Source organism: Nicotiana tabacum, chromosome 7, assembly GCF_000715075.1.
Source record: "Nicotiana tabacum cultivar K326 chromosome 7, ASM71507v2, whole genome shotgun sequence".
Classification (NCBI taxonomy): domain Eukaryota; kingdom Viridiplantae; phylum Streptophyta; class Magnoliopsida; order Solanales; family Solanaceae; genus Nicotiana; species Nicotiana tabacum.
The window spans coordinates 107,472,584-107,496,107 of NC_134086.1; the positions used below are offsets into that span (position 1 = coordinate 107,472,584).

Sequence of the window (23,524 nt, forward strand, 5' to 3'; positions counted from 1 at the left end):
TTTTGGAATCAATAACGAAAAAGAGAGAAAAAGAAAGAAAAGAAAAAGAGAAAAGAAAAGAAGTGAAAAAATATAACAACAAGGAAATTCAGGTGTGAACTACGTTTGACCTGATCCCTGTTAAAGGTACGTAGACAGATTTACGGCTCGGTCAAAGTGATATAAAATATCCAAAGATCCCCAAACAAGAAACTGGGGCAGAGGTTGTATTTGTAATAAGAAATGTGATTCCAAAAGTTGTAATTTTAAACCCATGTCAAATTATTTTGAGCCTTTGATACCCTTTCTTTCTAAATCCCGTCCAAAAGCCCACGTTACGGTCCAAAGAAAGACCTTCTGATCAGTTTTCGAGAGATGACAAATCGAGAAAATAGAGTGATTCATATCAGGGTAATACTCCGGTCCAAGCAGGGAAATTAGTGAAAATGAGAGAGTCTTATTGGTGAAAACTTTCACAGGCACCATAAGGCAACGAAAGTTGAGAGAAATAAAATGAGAGAGTCTTATTGGTGAAAACCTTCACAGGAACCATAAGACGACGGAAGTTGAGAGAAATAAAATGAGAGTCTTATCGGTGAAAACCTTCACAGGCACCATAAGGCGACGGGAGTTGAGAAAAACGAGAGAGTCTTATTAGTGAAAACCCCTCGAAGGGCACTATAAGGTGACAAGGAATTAAAGGGGGCAAACAATATAAGCTTGATAGAAAGGATCCGTCGAGACATCAAGCAGAATAAAGATGTTGTTTCGGCAAAAGAAGATGGGTTGCGGGACCTTTGAAATGCGAAGTAGGGATATCAGAAAGATTGATTGATGTAAATAGACTGGGTTGATTAATCCAAAAATGCACTACATGACCATTGGGATCGGTTATACCATTCAAATAAGTTATTTTCTCTTCAAACAATTGTCCAGAAAGATTTTTCGTGTTCTATCTTTCAAAGTCATCATTTTCCATTTCTTTTTGGTCAATAGTAGTTTGTTTTAAGAAGGATTTTCAGAGCTAACTACCAGTTGCCGACATAGTGCAAGGTAAATGGGGATAAGACATGCGAGGATAATGTGATGGGATGGGAAAGACGTCGTTGTAAGACCAAATGATGGATTGGTCTAAGATTTTGGGACAGTATGGAGCATAGATGGAAAACAACGGTTGAGAGGTTAGTGAATACAGAATCATCAAGAAGGTCGGAAGTTATCAGCCAAGTTTCAAGATGGTCAAACAACGCAGAGCATGGAAAAGAGCGAAAGGGAAAATCGTCCCAGCAGGAGCATCCCTATGTTTTAAACTAACAAATTCTCTTTGATTTTAAGTAGGGACAGGAAATGTTATTGATGACAGAAAGACATGCCACAAGAAGGATTGTCAAACTGGGGCAGAAAATTTTCTGGAAGTCATGTACCCACAGGAACCATAAGACGACGGAAGTTGAGAGAAATAAAATGAGAGTCTTATCGGTGAAAACCTTCACAGGCACCATAAGGCGACGGGAGTTGAGAAAAACGAGAGAGTCTTATTAGTGAAAACCCCTCGAAGGGCACTATAAGGTGACAAGGAATTAAAGGGGGCAAACAATATAAGCTTGATAGAAAGGATCCGTCGAGACATCAAGCAGAATAAAGATGTTGTTTCGGCAAAAGAAGATGGGTTGCGGGACCTTTGAAATGCGAAGTAGGGATATCAGAAAGATTGATTGATGTAAATAGACTGGGTTGATTAATCCAAAAATGCACTACATGACCATTGGGATCGGTTATACCATTCAAATAAGTTATTTTCTCTTCAAACAATTGTCCAGAAAGATTTTTCGTGTTCTATCTTTCAAAGTCATCATTTTCCATTTCTTTTTGGTCAATAGTAGTTTGTTTTAAGAAGGATTTTCAGAGCTAACTACCAGTTGCCGACATAGTGCAAGGTAAATGGGGATAAGACATGCGAGGATAATGTGATGGGATGGGAAAGACGTCGTTGTAAGACCAAATGATGGATTGGTCTAAGATTTTGGGACAGTATGGAGCATAGATGGAAAACAACGGTTGAGAGGTTAGTGAATACAGAATCATCAAGAAGGTCGGAAGTTATCAGCCAAGTTTCAAGATGGTCAAACAACGCAGAGCATGGAAAAGAGCGAAAGGGAAAATCGTCCCAGCAGGAGCATCCCTATGTTTTAAACTAACAAATTCTCTTTGATTTTAAGTAGGGACAGGAAATGTTATTGATGACAGAAAGACATGCCACAAGAAGGATTGTCAAACTGGGGCAGAAAATTTTCTGGAAGTCATGTACCCACTCGGGGAAGAAGGAAGATAACACAAGTTTGGAGAAAAGTGGTATCCCCAGCAGTCAGAAGAAGACAAAACAAGTTTTAAAGAAAGCAATTTCGGGAGGAAGATAACACAAGTCTTAAGAAAAGTAGTTCCAGAGGAAGGAAAACACCAGCTTTAAGGGAAATAGTCTTTAAAGGAGGAAAATAACATATTTTTTAATGAAACATCGGTGTTATCCTCAGCAGTTTTCAGAGGAATGAAACACCAATTTTGAGGGAAGCAGTTCTGAAAGAAGATAATTCAAGAAGGAAAATGGTTCAAAAGGCAGGAAGGAACAACGACAATAGAACGCAATCTTAAGAAGTAGTTGAAGTCAGGAGCCCTCCTGGAGAATGGAGGTTGTTATATTTTCAAGTTGTAGTTGAAGTCAGGAGCCCGCCTGGAGAACGGAGGTGTTATTTTTTTTTTAAGAAATTGTTGAAATCAGAAGCCCGCCTGGAGAATGGAGGTTGTTATATTTTAAGAAGTAGTTGAAGCCAGGAGCCTGCCTGGAGAATGGAGTTGTTATATTTTAAGAAGTAGTTGAAGTCAGGAGCCCGCCTGGAGAATGGAGGTTGTTATATTTTCAAGTTGTAGTTGAAGTCAGGAGCCCGCCTGGAGAATGGAGGTGTTATATTTTTTTTAAGAAATTGTTGAAATCAGAAGCCCGCCTGAAGAATGTTGGTTGTTATATTTTAAGAAGTAGTTGAAGCCAGGAGCCTGCCTGGAGAATGGAGGTGTTATATTTTAAGAAGTAGTTGAAGTCAGGAGCCCGCCTGTAGAATGGAGGTTGTTATATTTTCAAGTTGTAGTTGAAGTCAGGAGCCCGCCTGGAGAATGGAGGTGTTATATTTTAAGAAGTAGTTGAAGTCAGGAGCCCGCCTGGAGAATGGAGGTTGTTATATTTTCAAGAAGTTGTTGAAATCAGGAGCCCGCCTGGAGAATGGAGGTTGTTATATTTTAAGAAGTAGTTGAAGTCAGGAGCCCGCCTGGAGAATGGAGGTTGTTATATTTTTAAGGAGTAGTTGAAGTCAGGAACCCGCCTGGAGAATGGAGGTGTTATATTTTTAAGTCGTAGTAGAAGTCAGGAGCCCGCCTGGAGAATGGAGGTATTATATTGTAAGTCATAATTGAAGTCAGGAGCCCGCCTGGAGAATGGAGGTTGTTATCATTTCAAGTTGTAGTCAAAGTCAGGAGCCCGCCTGGAGAATGGAGGTATTATATTTTAAGTCATAATTGAAGTCAGGAGCCCGCCTGGAGAATGGAGGTTTTTATCCTTTAAGTTGTAGTTGAAGACAGGAGCCCGCCTGGAGAATGGAGGGGGGGGTATTATCCTTAAGTTGTTTATTGAAGTCAGGAGCCCGCCCCGAGAGCGGAGGGTTACAACAAAGATCCCCAGCATAAACTCAAGTGTAGAAGTCAGAAGAGAGGCAACGATGGTCAAAGGAATATAATTCTCATGTCAGAGGAGAAACAATTCGAATTTCACAAGAAAGAAAGAAACATCAGAGGAAACACAAATCAACAAGAAAGAAAGACAACAAGAGCAAGTTTGAAGATCTAGATAAGATTTTGTAATTCCTAGATTAGTCTAGCTTCTTGTTTTCTTTTACCATGGTGTAATAAAGAGGTCAGTAAGCGGTAGCAGCAACAGCAATAGCAGTAACAGCAAAATTACAGCTCCATGGTAGTCCCAACTACCAAAACTTCCCAAACTACATTGACCTGATTCTCTTTTAGCCAGGGATATGTAGGAAACCTGCGAAGCATAGGTTCGGTCAACTCTCTTTCAAAAATATGCTTCGCACGGAGTATTCCAACGGGCAAAAATCGCTCGTACCCGCTCACTTTATCTTTGCACAAAAACACCTTGTGTTTTCGCACAAAGAGAGGCAGCTGTGAGCACGTGATTTTTGCCCTATGAGAATTACTCCAGAGATTCAAAATAAGACAATTTTCCTTTGTGTGCAATTTTGAGAATTTTCGTGGCGTTTTTGGTTAATTGTTTGTATTTGGCTGGGCATGTTTATTTTGGTTTTATTAATGAAAAATACAAAAAATACATGTTGCATGTGCATTTAGGATTTAATTTTTACAAATAGGATTAATTAAGTAACTTGTTTTACGAAAATGGAAAAATCATAAAAAAATATGTACTTTGCATTTAATATTGAATTGTGTGATTCTATTGTTAATTGACATTTAATTCTATGTGATAAATGTTATTAGAAGATAATTAGTATTTTTAATAAGTTAACTTGGTTTATAATTTTAGAAAATAATTTAGGAAGAAAATAAAAAGAAAAGGAAAAGAAAAGAGGAAGGAAATAAATCTGGACCAATTTAATTAATTTCCCAAGCCCAAACACCCAACCCACCAAAACACCAGCCCAAATCACCCCTATCTGGCCCAATCGACCAAGCCAACCAAACGACGTCGTATGGCCACGTTCAATCTGAACCGTCGATCTTCTCAGATCGAATGGTCCCGTCCACCCCCAGCATCGAAGAAACGATGCCGTTTCAAGCCTGTCAATCCAGGCCGTTCATTTCATTTAATCCAACGGCCGCAAATCGCCCCCATGCCCCGACCCATTCCCATCCAAAGACCGATCCGGTATCGAGGTAAACGAAACGACACCGTCTCTTTAAGTGAGTTGATCCAAGCCGTCGATCTCAATTGATTTAATGGCTAGGATCAAATCACTTCCCCACATATATAAGTCCAAACCATACCCCGCCTCCAAGCCAAACCCCCCCTCACCTCTTCGCCTCTAAGCCTTAGAGACCAAACGAACCCTCTGCCCCTTACAACCGTGCTCCACCCACCGAAAATCGCCTCACGGCGGTTCCGGTGGTCCAAACAGCCCCAAAATTACACCACAGCCTCCCCACGATGTCCTCTTTCCAAATCCCGAATTAGTTTTCTTCGAATCAGTACCATACGTTTTGAATCTTCAATCGAAAATCAGTCCCAAAACCCTAGTTCGTCCGTTTGACCCAAAGTTGCACCACTGAACCACCTAGCTACCCTCGTCCCAAATCCCACCCCAGTTCTGTCCGAATTTTGTTAGAGCCTTTCAAATTTCAAATCGAAGGCAAACCCTAAAAAAACCAAACTTCAGACTGTGTACGGAGTTAAAAATTTGAGGTTTTAACCGATTTTAGTCGAGTGTTCTCAGTCGAGAACACTCGATTAAGGTTCGTTTTGGTTTCAAAATTTCAAGACAAAGTGTCGACTGAAACGAATTGGGTTTGGTCTGAAATTTCGAGGTATTTCTTTTGTTTCCCTTTTTCTTTTGTTGTTGTTTATCTGCTTAAGCTTCATTGTGTTTCATCATCTTTTCGATTCATTTCTCTCTTCTCTTTCGGACCCTTTTTCTGGTCCAGTTTTTTTTCTCATGTGGTTGATTGGCATATGTTGAATCGATTGAGTGTGTTTGTCCTTTAGTTTGGTTGTAAAAGTCAGTGTCCGTAATGTTCTTGTACAAAAACTGTGTCTAGTCCTGTAATTGGTTACTAGTATAACTGGTTCAAATGGTCTCATTTTCTGAGATGTTTGGCTCCCTGTTTTTGTTGTTCATCATTTTACATATAAATTCAGTTTATTTTCATCTAGTATGTTACAGTATTTCATTCATTTTTGTTTAGTTTAGAGTTGTGAATATAGTTAGTCTATTCCCTGAATCCTTAAACCCTTCATCTTGGTTGTAATACTGTTCGTTCTGATCTGAGTTCAATTGTTGTGTGAGTTTAGTGGTTTGAATCTGACTGTGGTTCTGTTTGAGTTTGGGGTCTGAGGGAATTAAACTTGTGTTTAAATTCAGCTTTAGTTAATCAGTGATTAGGTTTCTTTCTTAAGAATTGGTTATAGTTGAAAGAAGTAATCACAGGGGTTCCATGGGGGTAATTTGGGAATTGAAAACTTGAAGAAATGGGTAGTTTGAGTGTTCTGTCCACTAAGTACTAGTGTACCATTAAATAAATATTTGTTTAATAGTTAGTGGGGAACAAAACATAATGATATGTGGAAGCTTAAAAGGAATTGATTAAAATATAGCATTGCCCATACACCTTTGAATTAAATAATGAAATTAGACACTTAGTAGTGGCTGTCAGGGAATATGATGGAAGAAATACATTTCTTAATGATTTAAGTGTTAAAACAGGCTGGAAAAGGGGTCTGTCTTAGGGTATAAAATACAGGGCAGACCTTAGAATGGAAGGAGACCTTAAGGAAGAGAGTTGAGAGAGCTTTTATTGTCTCATTACCTTAATTAACTTGTCAAAAATCTCAGCCAGTAGTCCAGCTCCCTGAGAATCATAAACAGTTTTAAAATTCTCTGCTTCAAGTTGGAGAGATCACTTTTGAGAGTCTTTAATCAGTTAGAGAGGGTCTTGAAAATCAGTTTCTAAAGCTTAAAGACTGGAGAGTTTGGTCAGTCTTTGAACAATATTCTGAGGAGTTCAGAGAGTTTTTGAGAGTTCTTTTGAAAGGCAGTCAGTTTTTGGAACTATTTTGAAAGCTTAAAGTCAGTTTCTGAGAGTTTAAAAGATCAGTTTTGTAGTAGAATCTTGGCTTGACTCAAGCTCGGTTGAGTCTGTTTGTGGCTGTTTGGAACTTCAAATTGCTGCTGTGAACTGCTGTTGTATTGCTGCTCGTATTACTGCTGCTGCTGATCTTTCTTCTGCTTTATTTCTATTCTAATTATAGGTACACAACTTGACTTCAATAATTGTGAAGCTGAAATGTAAAGGATGAACTTGAAATTGAAGCCTGAAGATTTTAATTTAATTCAGTTTCTGATTTGTATATTTGAACGTTTTGTTCGTTAAGGATGTTTAGACTCTTGTTTATAGTTGCGTTGGATGGACTGAACTAGGCTATGCAATAACTGGATTATAGACTATTATAGCTTAGTTTTCTTGGATTGGTTTTCCCAGTAAATCGCCAATTGTAGTTAATTCCTTGTTAGCAGATTCTTGCACCTGTTGAGTACTGATTGTAGCCAAATTCATGGTACAGAGTAGTTCATGACTAGTCATAGTTAATCTCGTGTTAAAGACCTTTGTGAATCCGTTTAGCGTAGTATAAGATAAAACCTGGAGTGGCTGTTTTGTTTCATTCTCAACAGGTAATTTAAATATGACCAGGCTGTATAGTGATAACGTAAATAAAGTACTGTTTGGGTCTGGGTCATCAGATGATTCGTTTGGAGCTGATTGGGCTGCCTAGATTCGTGTTGCGATGTTCCCGTCCAGGCTCGAACCCCGGGTTCGTTGGGCTGCAAACGTCCTTGTAGGCCCAATGTTGGAGGCAACCTTTCTCATAGTAAGGTTGTTGACATATTAATTAATTAGGGTCTTTTCTTATTTTTTTAGAGATAAAATAAAAATAGCAAATCATAGTCGCTTTTAGGTTTGCCTTTTAAATAATAAATGAGACGAGCCTCGCCAAACAAAAATACATAAATTGCGGGGCCCTTAATAAATGGTTAAAATAAAACATTTAGAATTCGGGATGGGCTGTTTAGTGAATTTCACGGCCCTCCCCAAAGATAATAACGCGCTAGTCATTTTAGACGCGCTTTTAATAATTTACTTTCTTAAACTCGGGTGCACATTTATGTGACCCAAATCCAAATCTCAACGGAGTCGAAATGTGTCAAAAACCACGGGTGCATTGATGTGATGTGGTTCGAGATATGTTTTCACGACGTTGCAATTCTCGTTAAAATAATAATAATAAAAGCGGTGAAAAGTTAAAATTTGCACATAGGTTCAACATGTATTAAAATCAGATAAATAAGCCAAATATGACATTTGAGCGACCGTGCTATAACCACGGAACTCGGGAATGCCTAACACCTTCTCCCGAGTTAACAGAATTCCTTATCCGGATTTCTGGTTCATGGACTGTAATACAGAGTCAATCTTTTCCTCGATTCAGGATTCAACCGGTGACTTGGGATACCATAAATCTCTCAAATGGCGACTCTGAATTAAATAATAAATCCCGTTTCGATTGTTCTTTAATTGAAAAAACTCCCCTACGCCCCTGCGGGCGCAGGTAAAAAGGAGGTGTGACAGGGACCACATCATATGTCGGTTCGGGATGCCATTTGACATTCTATGTGACAACAAAAAATAGTTTATCGGCAGCAAATTGGCCAAGTTTCTCGAAGATCATAAAATCAAAAGGTTCTTATCGACACATTATCACTCTAGTGGGAACGGGCAAGCCGAATCGACAAACAAAACCATAATCCAAAACCTTAAGAAAAGGTTGACCGATGCCAAGGGAAAATGGAAGGAGATCCTGCCCGAAGTTCTTTGGGCATATCACATAACTTTGAAGTCCAGTACTGGGGCTACCCAGTTCTCATTGATTTATGGCACCGAAGCTCTAATACCGATCAAAGTCGGGGAGCCAAATATCAGATTCCGATATGCAACAAAGGACTCAAATGACGAGGCCATGAATACAAGCTTGGAGCTATTGGATGAAAGGCGTGAAGCTGCCCTTGTTCGATTGGCCGCCCAAAAGCGACAGATCGAGAGGTATTACAATCGAAGGTACAACCTTCGATACTTCAATGTCAGGGACTTAGTACCAAGGAAGGTCATATTAAACACACGAAATCCGAACGAAGGGAAATTGGGTCCAAACTGGGAAGGACTGTACCAAATTCTCGAAGTCACAGGGAAAGGATCGTATAAGCTCGGAATAATAAATGGAGAACAACTATCGAACAATTGGAACGTAACTCAGATAAAACGATATTAATGCTAAGGTACGACCCCATTTCATTTCCTTTCATTTTCGGACTAACACTTATAGGTGGTCGACAAGGAGCGACATAAAGTCTTTAGGTCTAAAAGCACGTGTTGCACTCTTTTTCTCTTGAACCGATTTTGTCCCAAATGATTTTTTGGCAAGGTTTTTAATGAGCCAATAATGGATCTTCCTAACTTAGAATCGAAGACCGATCACGAATCAGTGTCGAAGATTGCATTAACAGTATCTGAGGTTCCTCTACAATCAACCTCGAATACTAGGGGGCGTTACCCTCGGATATGCATTACCTTCGGATATCAACTTTAGCGAGGAAATTACTTCGTAAAGGAAGGGTCTTGATAGGTAGAATTTATTGTAAGGGCCAAACGATCACACGAACCGTGCCCACATAGATTGCTCAAGCCCTGGCATAAAACATGTACTCATGTATAACTATTTTGCACGAGAATAAAGAGAAGTACTTTCCTTGCAATCATCTTATGTTTTAAATTTTTTTTCTCTTTAAAACCCTTAAAGAATTTCGTACTTCCGATCTCCCAAAGGTAACAAGCTCATGGGCCGCTTATAACCTAAGTTCGAATGATCACTCCCTCAGTTGGGGACTGTCGTCCGAAAATAAACTCGAACGGCCCATGTCACTGGGCCTCGGGGCCACAAGACCTGTTAGGCAATCCCCCGGATTTTAAAGGCCACGACCACTCCGCTCGGGGACTGTTATCTTGTGTCAAGACCCATTTTCTGAACAAGTCATGACTGGCACCCGATCACTAAACTTGACCGAGCAAACCATCTGTGCTTATCAAATCTATTATAACTTCAAACTTTATATGCAACAAGACAATACTTTAACCAAATACTTTCAATTAATTTAAATATCTAAAATAAACCAACTCCAAAACTTTATCGTAGTAACCACTGAAATACTGCTAAGTTATTATAAAAAATATCTGAATCTTAACCCATCGATTGTGTCTATGAAGCCTCTATTGATAAATTGACACACTGATCAAGACACGAGATTGCCTGGCTAGTTCTCCAAGTAAACAAAGAAATAACAAAATAAAGATGACTCAAAGGAATACTTCATGAACAAAAGCGGAGCTCATCAATAGTACTGGAAAAGAGGGAAGTCCTAACCAGTAGCCTGCTCGCCCGAAAAATCGGTTCTTACCTTGTACCGCAGACCAATGTAGGTTCCTAAAAGAGAACGTCAGTACCATCATTGTACTCAGTGAGTCTCAACGACAGGGGACAAAAATTTAATAAAATATACATTACGAGCAAAGATTCTAAATGCATGGAAAACATAAAGATTTTAAGAACAATTCTAAAATAATTGCATAATAGTAGTTTATGAATATTCTAAAAGAAATTCTTTTCTTTTTCTTTCTTAAAGAAAAAAAAATACTTCACTTTATACTTCGGGAGTTCCAACTATCCTGACCTATTTTTGTCTGAGTCACCGTGTGATTTGCACGGGTTCGATCCCAACCTTATTGAATAGGCCCAATCCACGAGGTGCCACTCGCTTCATGGTTCTCAGCGCTCATGTATCATTCCCTAGCCTGGCTGAGTAAATTCTCAGCAACGAGACCCTCGGCTCGTGTGCTCCCTACTTTGGCACAAGTACTTTCAGGAAATCAACGCCTTGGTTAGGACCCTCGGCCTGGACGATGACCCCTTCTCAGAATAGAAGATACTCCCCAAAAATATTTCTTTCTAAAACTACTTGTTATGACTTTTCAAGTCTAAATCTCTTTTGGAACATCCTATACATACTCATGTTAGTATCTTAAATGTTAAGCATGACATAAGAATGAAATAAACATTCAAAAGTATTTCTAAAGATTCTTGATTCTTCATGAATTTTCAACATGAAAATGGCATATAAGAATAACACAAAATTCTAAAAGTTTATGCACATATATCATAATAAATCATCTAAACTTTAGCTAGAATAATTCTAAGTTAATAAGTACTCACACGGTCCAATTAAGTACATATTAACTCTTTTAAGCAATTCATCAAACACCTTATATGCGTGCTTTTGTGAGTTGAACCACTTTAGTAAAGGGTTATATCAACTCACCTCAAAACTCCTCGAGCCAATACGTAGGCCACAGTCTAATTTATACCCGTCAAACAATCAATTCTACAACAACTAGTGTATTTTAATCAATTTTAAAGTTTCACACCTAACCATAAAATTTACTATTGATAAAGAGAAAGAAGGGAATTAACCATCCAATTCTTAAACTGTAGGATAATTTAGAATAAGAAATTTTATATACCTGAGTTCAAGAATTAGTGATTTATAAAGAAACCTAGAACTTCCCGTTGCCTATGTGAGTAAGCCGCCTCTGTTTCGTGGTTCTTTGTTCGTGAGAATGAACATAATGCTTTTCTGTTTTTCGTATAAGGATTTTCAATCCTTTTTGGTTCCAACAACCCTTTATGGGCTTTTAGGCTTGTCCCCCTATTTTGTTTTATTGCTTTTATTTTTTTATTTTGTTTTGTTTTCACTTAATTAATAATTAATGATACCACTTTTAATAATTAATAATATTAAAATTATTAATATTTTCCTAATTGTATATCCACTTATTTAAGTATAATTTTTTTTTGCATTCTAGGCAAGATTAAAAAAAAGTTAATTCTATATTTAGCGTGTCTTGAAACTTTTATAGATTTGAGGAGTGTTACATCTTGGATAAGTTCGAGATAGCTCGGGAAAACATTTCCAATGGGAAGCTCCCGAACTAAAAAACTATAGCCATATTACACGGTTCAGAGACGTCCGAAACCCGTAACAAAAACTAGGCCTTCAAAAAAGAAATTTATTTTTCATAATCGGTTCTAAAGGCTTACCTCGGTGAACTATAATCTTGGCTACCTACTTTGGGAAAAAAGTTCCCGGTAACACCGAACCCCCAAGACGCCGTAAAATAGAGTAATGTAAAGGCAAGGTTTGTTTGAACTTTTGAATATAAACTAAGTTAGTTTATGCTAAGGCATCCCAGCCTTCATGTAAACAAGTAATAAGGAAAAGGGAAAATATAAAAGCCGAAAGGGAAATAATGCCTCATACATATTTATCCAATAATCTTTTTACAAAGGACAGAGTGGCCCAATACAAAATCTATAACGGCCGAAACGGCCTAAAAAAGATGCAAAAAAACAAAAAATAAAAACATATAAAGGCCTAAGTGGTCTGGTTCCCATTGGAGACAATATCTTCATCCTCGGGATCTTCCCCATCTTCAGACTCGCTTAAGCTCTCGGAATCTTCCTCAGGAAAGGCCAGCTTCTCGGCTCTGGCTTCTTCTGCTTTGTCACTCTCGCGTTTAGTAGTACGTCAAAATTATGAGTATGAACTCCTTCGATGGCTTCCCTTAGAGCTTGCTACTTTGCATGCTCCACTATACTTTTAGCTTGCGCCTGAATTACCTCAACGTCAATCTTGAACTGGGCCACTTTAGTGTCAGCCTCGATCTTGGCCTTAACCACCTCAAATTTGGCCGCCTCGAGTTCCTTGGACAAATTCTCTTTATCGGAAATAGCCGAGTTCAATTGAGATTGAAGCTCCTTTATTTTCTTGGCTTGTACTGAGTTTTTCTCTTATGCAGCCCGGAGCTGGGCCTCGACCGACTCCAATTATTCTTGGACAACTTCCTTTTTCGAGGCTAAGAGGTCCATATTTTTCTTGAACTCCTCAACTTCAGCTTGTATCGTATCTACCTGTGCCTGGAGTTACCCGATCTGTTCAAGCCTCTATCGGACCTGTAGGATCAGATCGTTAGCCACTATGTCCAATTCGTCTTCTCTATCGTGAAGTACTCGACTTGCCTGCTCGGCCATCTCGACATGTTCCCTCCGAGCCACTTCAAACTCGACCTGAAGCTTCTCACTAAGAAGCTTGTATGTGTCCCTCTTCTTAGTAAGCACTAGAACCTTGGCCTCGTCGTGTTGGGTTAACTCCTCCCGGTATCAGAGGAAAGTCTCATGGTGCAGTACCAAGGCCTGCAAGCATAAAGGAAGATGTTATAATTGTTTACAACTTTAAGTTTAAAATACATAATAAAAGAGACACTCGAAGTTACCTGATTCAATGCCTGTTGAGCTTTATTGAAAAGGCAGGGCATTTCCACATTGCCCATCACGACCTGGTCCTCTTCGATCACCAAACACCAAAGATAGCTAGCGACCCCCACGGGGGCAAGGAAAACTCGGGCATCCTCCGGGATAGAGAAAACTATTGACCGCTTTTGGTCAGGGTCAACACTCGGAGCCGGGAATCGGTCCACTAACTTTGGGCTCGAGGAAGACCCACTAGCTCCCAACAATGATACCTTCTTTGGCACCGGCAAGTCTCCGAGCCTAGTGACGTCCTCTAAGGCAGTAGACTCTAACCCATATAAGAAATTATGGATATCTACAGCCCCCTGAGGCCCCTCATAAGAACGACTTTCTAGCATGCCGGCCTCATAGATCATGGCGTCTGAGAACTGAGGAGACCTCCCAGTAAGGTCGATCGCCCCAAGCGCGTCTTTCGGGGTACTTTCCTGTGCTCGAGGAGTATCAGCCCCGGTATCCCTCTCGAACCCCCTAGATTGGGGCAGAGTGGTCTCACCCCCTTTTGTTTCGGGAGCTTCAGCTAAAACTCCCTTATCGACCTCCTCATCCCGAGATTGTTCAATTTTAGCACTCGCCGGTTTGGAGGGCCCTTGTATCACGACACCTGCCCGCACGCGAGCCACCAACTTAGATTTCTCTTCTTTTTCTTCTTCTTCTTCTTCTTCAGATTGTCCCTTATCTGGTGGATTGAGTCCGTGGATAGAGCGCCAATGCTTCCCTTGGGCTTGTGCGACCACTTCTTTGGTTTTTTCTTTTCCGAGTTCGGGGAACTCGGGCCCCTTTTTCTCTTCTTTTCATCACCCTGCTTCGGAGTAGGGGACTCGAGAGTTAAATCCTCATCACTGGATGGAGGCCTCATAGAAACATCTTTGGGGAGACCTACAAAATAAAACAGAACCGATAAGAATTCGACAACGCAAGGAGGAGATCAAACATTATTACATCAGAAAAGAAAACTTACCATGATTACGGGCCTCCCACCGACCCTTCAACAATTCGCGCCATGCGCGCTCGGAATATGGTCTCTATGACAATAGGCCCTTGACCCATCTTTGAGTTGAGGAACTGCATCCGGTATTCGAGACACAACTACACCATAAAAGCACCGATAAGAAGGAAGGAAAGGGAAGAAACAATAAATAAAGTCTTTAAGGAGAAGTTATACTTACGCTTCATGTTCCATTTCTCGGGAAATGTCATATCCTCGGTAGAGATCAAGTCCGAGGTCCTCACTCGAACAAATCGGCTCATCCAGCCTCGGTCCCGATCCTCATCTATACTCGAGAACGGGGCCCTGGTGGCCCAACGATCAAGTTTGATTAATCCCCCTCGATATAGTTGAGGACTGTTTAGGCGCATAAGATGATCAAGGGTAAAGGCACATCTCTTGATTTTGTTTAGGAAAAAATGAAGAAGAATCACTATCCTCCAGAAAGAGGGGTAAATTTGACCGAGCTTGTACCTTTTGCAGAAGACAATAATGATGGGGTCTAAGGGACCCAATCTGAAGGAGTAAGTGTAAACACTTAAAAAACCTTCCACGTGGGTAGAAATTGATTCCTCAGGCGAAGGCGCGACTATATGTTTATCAGCCCAGTTACAATCCTCTTTGACCTTGGGGAGAAGATCATCGGTGAACGTACATATATATCTCGAGACTGGCTCGCATCGACCCGGTACCAAGGAAACTTTTTTGATCTTGAAATCAGCACCGATTGGGCACCCTCTTGGAATAAACTCTTCAGGGTGTGGCTCCGCTGCAGTCCCATCGCCGACAAACCATGATGAAAAGGCTTTTTCTTTATGTGGAACAGTCTTAGAAATTTTCACCATTTTAAAGTAGAGGTGAAGAAAAATAAATTAAGAAGGTACGCTTAGTGGTTGCAAAAGGTTCAAGAAATTTGGATACAAAGGTTGGAGAGTGACGAGATTCTTAAAGAACAAGAGTAGAAGAAGCTTTTGAATATAAAGTTTGAATGAATGAAATATAGTTTGCTAATGACGGTTCAAAACCAGTAGTGGCCGACCAACACTGACACACATTTAATGCCTTGGAGACTGGACCGACGAGACGTTTCAGTTACCTTTTGTCGCTTACGTCATGATCTATCAGAGCGAGGTTCGAAAGTTCATATCATTTCTCGTCATCTTCTCTCTGAAAAATGAGGCGACTATTTGTATACGGTCAAAATCGGGTTCGTCCATTGTTTGACCAATCGAGGCTGAAACATGGCAGGTCAAAGCTCGAGGTCGGGTTATATTGAACCAAGGCGCAAAATTAGATCGTCGAGCTCGTGACCCAAAGACCGAGCAAGATTGAGGAAAACTTGCCGAGCCAAATAACGGAAAGCCGAAATATCCGCAATCGGTCGAGGATCACGGCGGAAATCTCAGCACGTATCAAGAAAAGCCCGATTAATTAGCATATCATGAGATTTTTTTTATACTTTGTATAGAATTATACCAAGAATAGAACACCCTTACTATATAAAGGGGGTTCTGGTAATTTGTAGGACACATTGTAACACGAAAAAGAAAGCAATATACTGATCATTTCTAGTTTTTATCATCTTGTTGTTCAGTTCTAGCACTAATTGAGACATTTCTTGGCTCGAGGGTGATCAAACTCAGAGGCTATGGCCATTCAATTTTGTGGTTTGCATTTATTTTCTTATCGTTAATTTCAATATTAATCTGTCTTCTTAATTTGTATCAAGTTATATCAGGTATCCTTAAAATCGCGTACAAATTCAATTGTTATCCAATTTTAAGAGTAAACAAAGGTAAACTTCACTTTTTTTTTCTTAGTTCATACTTTTGACAACAGATGGAACCAATTCCCTACGGATCGAAGATGATAGCCCAGTGCATAAAGTATTCAATTTTCTATGCAAGATTCGGGAAGGTTTGGACTCTTAAGGGTGCGATGTAGACAACTTACTATAATGCAATTAACTATAAATCATATGGAAATAACTTTATGAAGTAACACAACAATGCTGTCCGTGCAGGCGTGCACGCTTCATGGCAGATTACTCCTAAGAAACAATTCCACAATGTGTTAATTAATTGATTATTGTCCTAAATTATAGGCAGCGATGCTGTCGAAGTAAATATAGTTGTCATAGATAAAAATTGCTATAATTCATATAAAATGCACACGTTACATCGTACATTCCAAATTCTATGAAAGATCATGCAGTATTTGTAACATGTCCTCTTATCGGGACGGAGTTGCAGAAGCTATGGAATCTTCCGTTATATCCATTGATAATGACAGATCCTCTTCATCTTGAGAGTCAACCGTACCCTTAATGCTTTCCACTTCCCTCACCAGCTCACTCATCTCCGATCGTTTTTTCGGCGATTTATCACAAGCTTTAGGAACCTTTCTTTCTCTTAGGCCAAATTCATTGCATTTTTTAATAAATTCTTTAAGTCTACTTCTACGGTTTGAATAAAAAAGTCAGTTAAGATCCATTTTAACCTTTTTAACTTCAATATTCAAAATTCTCATACCATCACCCACAATTAAATAGTAAATACGCCAAATACATCTAACATGAAAAATATTACTAAATGCAGGACTTAGTATAGTGGTAAGCAAGGCTACAACATTTATGTTACTGCTAGCAATATCCATTGAAATTGACATTATTTTATCAATAATGCAAAAATATCTACAAACATCCATAACTGTGCTAGCAATAAACTGCCATGTGTGATGTGAATTAATTATTTTATAAGCAATAATACGCTTTTGCATTATTCAATCCTCATCAATCCAATGATTGGTAATAGTAAGGTAATCACAGTCGTTACCACTTCTACCAATATCAGTTGTAATAGCAACACGACAATTTATATGAGTAAATAAATAGCACAAATATTGTTCATATTCATGTTTATATTTATAAATATCGCTCTTTATGGTTGTGCGAGGAAAACCTTTATAAGTAGGATTAAAATTTTTTCTAATATAATGCACAAAGTGAGGGTTAGAAGGAAAACTATAGGGCAAACACATAAAAATAACCATTTTTGCCAATTCTTCCCGATTTTTTTGGATCATAATATAAAATACCACCGGTAACAGTGTTAATTCCCGGTTGAAATTGATTTGACCCGGTACTAGGGTCAGCCTGACTAGGAATATGTACACTTGTCCCCTCGGCCAAGGCTTTCATATGATGATATTTGGTTTTATCTTGAGGGTGTACCAATATGTATCTTTTCAAAGTTCCCGCCCCCCTGACCTCCAACATATTTAAAAGCCAACTTCTTGCCACAAGTTTTACATTTATCCTTATTTTGTGGAATTAGTTGAGTAAAAAAGGCTAAACAACAGATGTTTCTATCTGTTTGGTACATTGTTTTGAAAAAGTAGGGGTAGTAACAAGAGTGTCGGACGGGGCATCATTTAGATTATCATTAGTTGGGTTAACTTCAGTAGCAGGACTAGTGGGAGTATCATCATCCAGTTGCGTTTCATCAAAATCTATTTCCTCCTCATCATTTTCATCAATAGTTGGATTAGAATAAAGAGCATTCACTAATTCATAGTTTAATTATTCACCAGCTCCAATATTAAGGAAAAATTGACTCTCAGTAAATTGTAATAAACTATTATCACTATCAAGAATAGCAGGTGTAGGACGAGGATGAGGTTTGGGTCGGGGAGCCGGGGGGAATGGAGGAGGAACAGATTGGCCACTAGATTCGCCACTCTTGAATTTTTCCTTATTTTTACCAAAAAGTTTTTTTAAGGAAGCAATCGTAATTAATCAAATAATAGAAAATAAATAAAACAAACAAACTATAATATTAAAAATTATGAGTTGGATCGAGTTTACCGAATCGATGAACAACTTATTGAAAATTGATTATCGTTGAAGACTTCAATTCACCAACTTCACAATTTTTTCACAAATTGTAACAATTAAGTAAGCAATAGCAGCAATTATAGAAGAAAATTAGAGAGGGATTGATGATTTTGTGAGAAAAATGAAAGAATGAGGGAGTATTTATAAAAAAGTTTAGGATAAAACAAAGTTTGGGGGGGGGGGGAGAAGGTTAAATGGCAGACCAAATGACTATACTTTTTAAATGCCCAAACGAGCAATTTTTTTAATTTTAAAAATCTGACCGGTGGAACCATTTGGGACCGTTTGGGCCGGCCAAAGACCGGTCCGGTCCTGGTCTTGCGGTCTCTTTGTAAAGGATCGGTCCACCTCCACGGTCCCGGGTTTATCCGATTAAGGACTTTTTAGGTTCAAAAGCCCAGATGGGCCGCGATCCCGGGCCTGGACCGGCCCACATGCCAACCTTGGTGTTGTGCATGTTAATGTCGTTGCCTCATTGACTCCATTAAAAAGAAATAAGTAAAATTACCAATAATCTAGCAAAGCAAACATGATAAGGATAGCTTATACCTTTAATATTAAGGCAAACTTCACTTTTGTTTTTTTTCCTTTAGTTCATACTTTTGACAACAGATGGAACCAATTCCCTATAGATCGAAAATGATAGCCCATTCAATTTTCTATGAAAGGTTCGGGGAAGGGTTGAACCCTTAGGGATGTGATGTAGATCGACAACCTACTTTAATGTTAGCGCAGTGACTATTTTCACAGCTTGAAATCCGGCCATGAACTATATAAGTCACACGGAAATTATAACTTTATCAAGTAACACAACAATGAGAACAATGCTGTCCGTGCTCGCTGCATAGCAGATTACTCCTAAATTATAGGCAGCGATGCTATAATTATAGTTATCATAGATAAAGATTGCTATAACTCATATAAAATGCACACGTTGCATCGTACATTCCAAATTCTATGAAAGATCATGCAGTATTTGTAACATGTCCTCTTATCGGGATGTAGTTGCAGAAGCTATGGAATCCTCCGTTATATCCATTGACAATGACAGATCCTCTTCATCTTCAGAGTCAACCGCACCCTTAATGCTTTCCACTTCCCTCACCAGCTCGCTCGTTTCCGGTCGTTTGTCCGGCGATTTATCACAACACCTTATCGCAATTTGTAGCAATCGTAGCATCCCTGAGTTGGCACTTCTCTGAACAGCTATTTCAGTGTCAAAGATCTCAGCCGTCCATTCTTCTCTGACCGCCCGATGAACCCAACTGCAGAGATCCGCACCGGTGACTCCCGGCGGAGCAGAATGTGAAGATATTCTACCTGTTATAGTAGCGTATACAAGTTTTTTTGTGTAGTAGTGTCAGTCTATTGGATTTGTGTATGAAAGTGCACTAGTAATACGTGTAAAAGAATTTCTACAACGCGGTATGGAATAACACATTTGTTAAAGGGTGTCTCTATCTGTCACTAACCTGTTAACAATTCGAGAAGAAGGCAGCCAAAGCTCCAAATGTCAGATTTCTTGGACACTTTCTTGAAGCCTAGATATTCCGGCGATCGGTAGGAAACCATTCGTTGAGTAGCAATGGGAAGTGCAATAAGGGAAGTGAGGCCATAGTCAGCGACACGAACATCATCATTTTCGTCTAGTAAAACGTTTGAGGATTTTAGGTTGCCGTGGGGAACGACGGCAGCGGTGGCGGCGGCTTGGGAGGAGCTGCAGTTGAGGTGTAGATGCTCTAGTGCTCGAGCGATACCACGAGCAACTGATAATCTTGAGCTCCATCGAAATGGAATCCTATCTCTCGTCCCTTTTCCTCCTATATATTATACATAGAGCAAAATAAATAAATTCTACTCCGTATCATGTATGCGACACAATTTGAAGTAGTATTAACTTTTTTTTAAAAAAATTGCTAAAGCTAGTTTATTGGATTATAATTGTCTTTAATACTAATTTGTCTGTAAATGTGACTTTTAATTAAGTGAATTAATTGCAATGAGTTTAACCATAAAGATTTACGTTAGGAGGTCACTCTTGTCATTTACTTGGAATCAACCTAACAACTGCCCAATTACCATTACTAAACAATAATAAAAGGGAATAATAATCCATACTCTGAATTGAAATATCGAACACAATTTGGGACATCAAAGATTAAATATAATAATTTTACTGCAAAATATAAATTGACTCTCGGTCGAAACTAGCTAATTACATTTGCTAGCAAAAAAAAGTGTATAAAATCTGTAGGTATAATAATACACATATATTAAAAATATACTATTCCCTTCTTTTTAATTTATGTGAATCTGTTTGACTGAGCACGAAGTTTAAGATAAATCGAAGACTTTTGGAATTTGTGGTCCTAAACAAGTCAAAAAGGGGTTTAGAATATTTGTGTGGTTATAAAAGCTTCTCACTAAAGGTGGAATTGGAAGTTTAAGCTAAATTATTTTCAAATTTAGAAAGGAGTCATTCTTTTTGGAACAGACCAAAAAAGAAATAGGTTCACATAAACTGGAACGGAGGGAGTATATTTTATCAGCTACGTATTATTTTTGGATGCGACTAACAATCTACATTTTTACTCACATGTAATATTTTCATCAAATCAATCACTTAAATATTAAATACACTTGAATAGGTTGAGTATGTAAAAGTTTGCCCGTGGTGGACGAATATGTCAAAAGAATTTGAACTCAAGGCCACGGGAAAATTTTATTTTGTATCTCATACAACTGATACTAGTTGTATGAGGCAATTTTTTGTCTCACAGTTCTGTGGACCCAAAAGTGTAAGATTTAGGTCCACAAATTTGTAAGACAAAAAGGAGCCTCATACAACTAGTGTAAGTTGTATAAGACACAAAATAAAACTTCTCTAAGGCCATGGATAAACTATGTATTCAGCCTGATAAAAGTTTATGTCTGTACTATATGTCTTATGTCAATAGGTTTAGTACAAATACCAATCTAAAGATCAATGATGTCAAATTGTAGATTTAATAAGAATAGAAGCAGCAAATATAACATACCATGAATGCGGTTGTATAAACTTCCATTAGGTGCAAATTTCAAGAGGAGCAGCTTCTCATCCTTCGTATTATAATATCCAAGAAGGGGCAACAAATTTGGATGGTTCTGATCAGCAATAGCTCTCACTTGTCTCACAAATTCTTCATTCGTCAAAGGTTTCAAATCCCTTAAACGTTTCACCACAACAGTAGGTCCATCTACTAACATTGCCTTATAACAATTCCCAAAATTTCCTTTTCCCAAACCTTCTGCTGATGCTCTCAGTAAATGTTCAAGTTCAAACTTTATTTCACTGCCTAAGAATATCAGTTTTCCTTTCTCTAATTCCACTTCTGATCCCACACTTCTTGATTCCACACTTCTGGTTTCCATACTTCTGGTTTCTGTTGGCGTCGTCGTCTCCATTTTACTAGTCTCAATTTTTTCCATCTCCATTGATTTCATATTCGTCAGCATTTTCTTAAGCTTCTTGGATTTTTTGAAGTAGTAAATGAAAAGAAATAAAAGTACAACCATGCCCACAACATTAATTACTATCAAGATAGGTGTCCACATGGATGATTTTGAATTATTTGACGAATCATTATGTGAATCATCACTTGGACCTGGAGCTGATGTATCATTATTCTTGATAGTGCACGTCGTGTTAGAAAAGGGAGGACCACATAATTCTTGGTTACCTAAGTACGAGGAAGTACCAAATTTCAGAAGTGCTGTTGTGTTTGTGATTTCACCAGAAAGATTGTTGTAAGAAACATTGAAAACTATCAAAGTTGACTGATTAAAACGAGGGATCGGACCGTTCAAGTTGTTGTTTTGTACCTGCAATGACTCTAACAAATTAAGTGTTAAAAGAGAATGTGAAATTTCTCCATCAAATCTGTTAGCAGATAAATTAATATCTTTCAAATTTTTGTTTTTGGAGAAGTCCATCAAGTTTCCTGATATGGAGTTGTTCTTGAAACTAAGTGTTCGTAATTGAGTGAGATTGAAAAGTGCATCTAGCTTGAGTTTTCCAATAAGGCCAAGATTTTCTAGCCTAAGTCCAGTGACTCGACCATTGATACAACTGATACCATACCAACTCGGCGTGTTGTTTAAGTAACACATGAGACCTGTCCAACTTTTGAGTACTTTAGCATTGTTGAAATCAGCTTTGATTGCTATAAGGGCTTCTCTTTCTGCGCCGTCGAAACCGTTAGCAGAACCATCTTGGGCTATGGCCATTGTACATAATTTCACTAAGAAAAGCAAGATAACATAGTACTTGAAGAAATTGGAACAAGAACCCATTTTTTGATTGTCAAAAGCAAAGAGTTACACACAAATAAATGTTTTGCTTTGGAAAGGAAATAAGGTTCTAAAACAGAGGATAGAGTTGACAGCTGTGGGAGTTTCATTGTTGAGAGAAGAAAACAAAGACGATTATAACAAGATATTGGTTTGTATTTAATTCTCATCTGAGAATCCTACGGCAGCCACAAAACAATATCTTTTTATCTTATTAGACAAATGTGTTAGCTAGCTGCAATTGCAAGGAGATACAAGGATGGGAAAAGTATATACTGAGATGTACCATGTTTAAAATTCACGAAATCATTATCGAGTTAAATTTAATTACGAACATTGCACTTGTTTAGGATTTGAATTAAGCACCAGTTGTCCCAAACACAGGTCAATGAATTGTCTTTAGATCATCTAGTTTACTAAGCCCTTAACATGGTGTCTCTTCCCGTTTGAAGCCTTAGAGACAATGCCTAGAGTATGCAACATAACTCAATTCAGGGGAATAAAAGTATGTTCGAACAAAACATTTTGTTGGGTGTGAGAATTAAGTCTAATATTAATAGCTAAAAAGATTAGGATTCTACATATAAAGTATCATACCGTATTAAGAGTATATTTGGGCTAATTTACCCCTTACGAGCAGGCAGACGCACATGCAACAAAAGCTAGTTGAACAAAATTCAACCCAAACATTAGCTAATGAGGTGAGAAATCGTTCAAAACCATATAAAAGGACTACAACTCATACCCTCAATTAATTTGGGACTCTTAACACCTTCTTGCAAACTCAAGGATAGATCCCGGAGATCCAGTATTGGATAAACCAATAATAGGGACGTGTCTACTGTGATAACCGTTTTAAGAATGTGGAGTCTTGCCGAACTTAAGTACTTTAGCCCAAAAGTTGGAGAAGTTCCTAAGGTAAATATTTACCCAATAACTAGTTCATAAGGTTGTTGGAATTAAAAGATTAGTGAATGGGAAATGGAGGGAAGAAAGTGAAAGAAAAGTGAGTTTCTTTTTACTTTGGAAAGAGCAAGTGTCCCGTATTGGTGGTGGAAAGAAAAGTAAATAT

General features: G+C 38.5%; 2 protein-coding genes across 2 annotated transcripts in view; both read right to left on the minus strand.

Moving 5' to 3' along the window:
* Positions 1–15,073, minus strand: part of LOC107782523 (uncharacterized) — a 42,795-nt gene extending 27,722 nt beyond the window's left edge. The window contains exons 1-2 of the mRNA XM_075218540.1: positions 14,953–15,073; positions 13,868–14,119 (exon numbers count right to left, since the gene is read on the minus strand). Coding sequence (XP_075074641.1) covers positions 13,868–14,119; positions 14,953–15,073 — 373 coding nt within the window. The remainder of the gene's footprint in view (positions 1–13,867; positions 14,120–14,952) is intronic.
* A 3,679-nt stretch (positions 15,074–18,752) lies between these two features.
* On the minus strand, positions 18,753–22,506 carry LOC107782521 (pollen receptor-like kinase 4). The gene is made up of 3 exons (XM_016603405.2): positions 21,162–22,506; positions 19,596–19,943; positions 18,753–19,443 (listed from the first exon to the last, which is right to left on the minus strand). Exons 1-3 carry the CDS (start codon positions 22,453–22,455, stop codon positions 19,115–19,117), a joined length of 1,971 nt encoding a protein of 656 aa, XP_016458891.2. The 5' UTR covers positions 22,456–22,506; the 3' UTR covers positions 18,753–19,114.
* Between the last annotated feature and the right edge of the window lie 1,018 nt (positions 22,507–23,524).

Coding starts and splice junctions, on each gene's coding strand:
- LOC107782521 (XM_016603405.2), bottom strand. CDS start 22,455: ATGGGTTCTTGTTCCAATTTCTTCAAGTACTATGTTATCTTGCTTTTC. Junction 19,944..21,161: donor TTTATACAACCGCATTCATG/GTATGTTATATT, acceptor TATAATATATAG/GAGGAAAAGGGACGAGAGAT. Junction 19,444..19,595: donor TCTTCTCGAATTGTTAACAG/GTTAGTGACAGA, acceptor CTACTATAACAG/GTAGAATATCTTCACATTCT.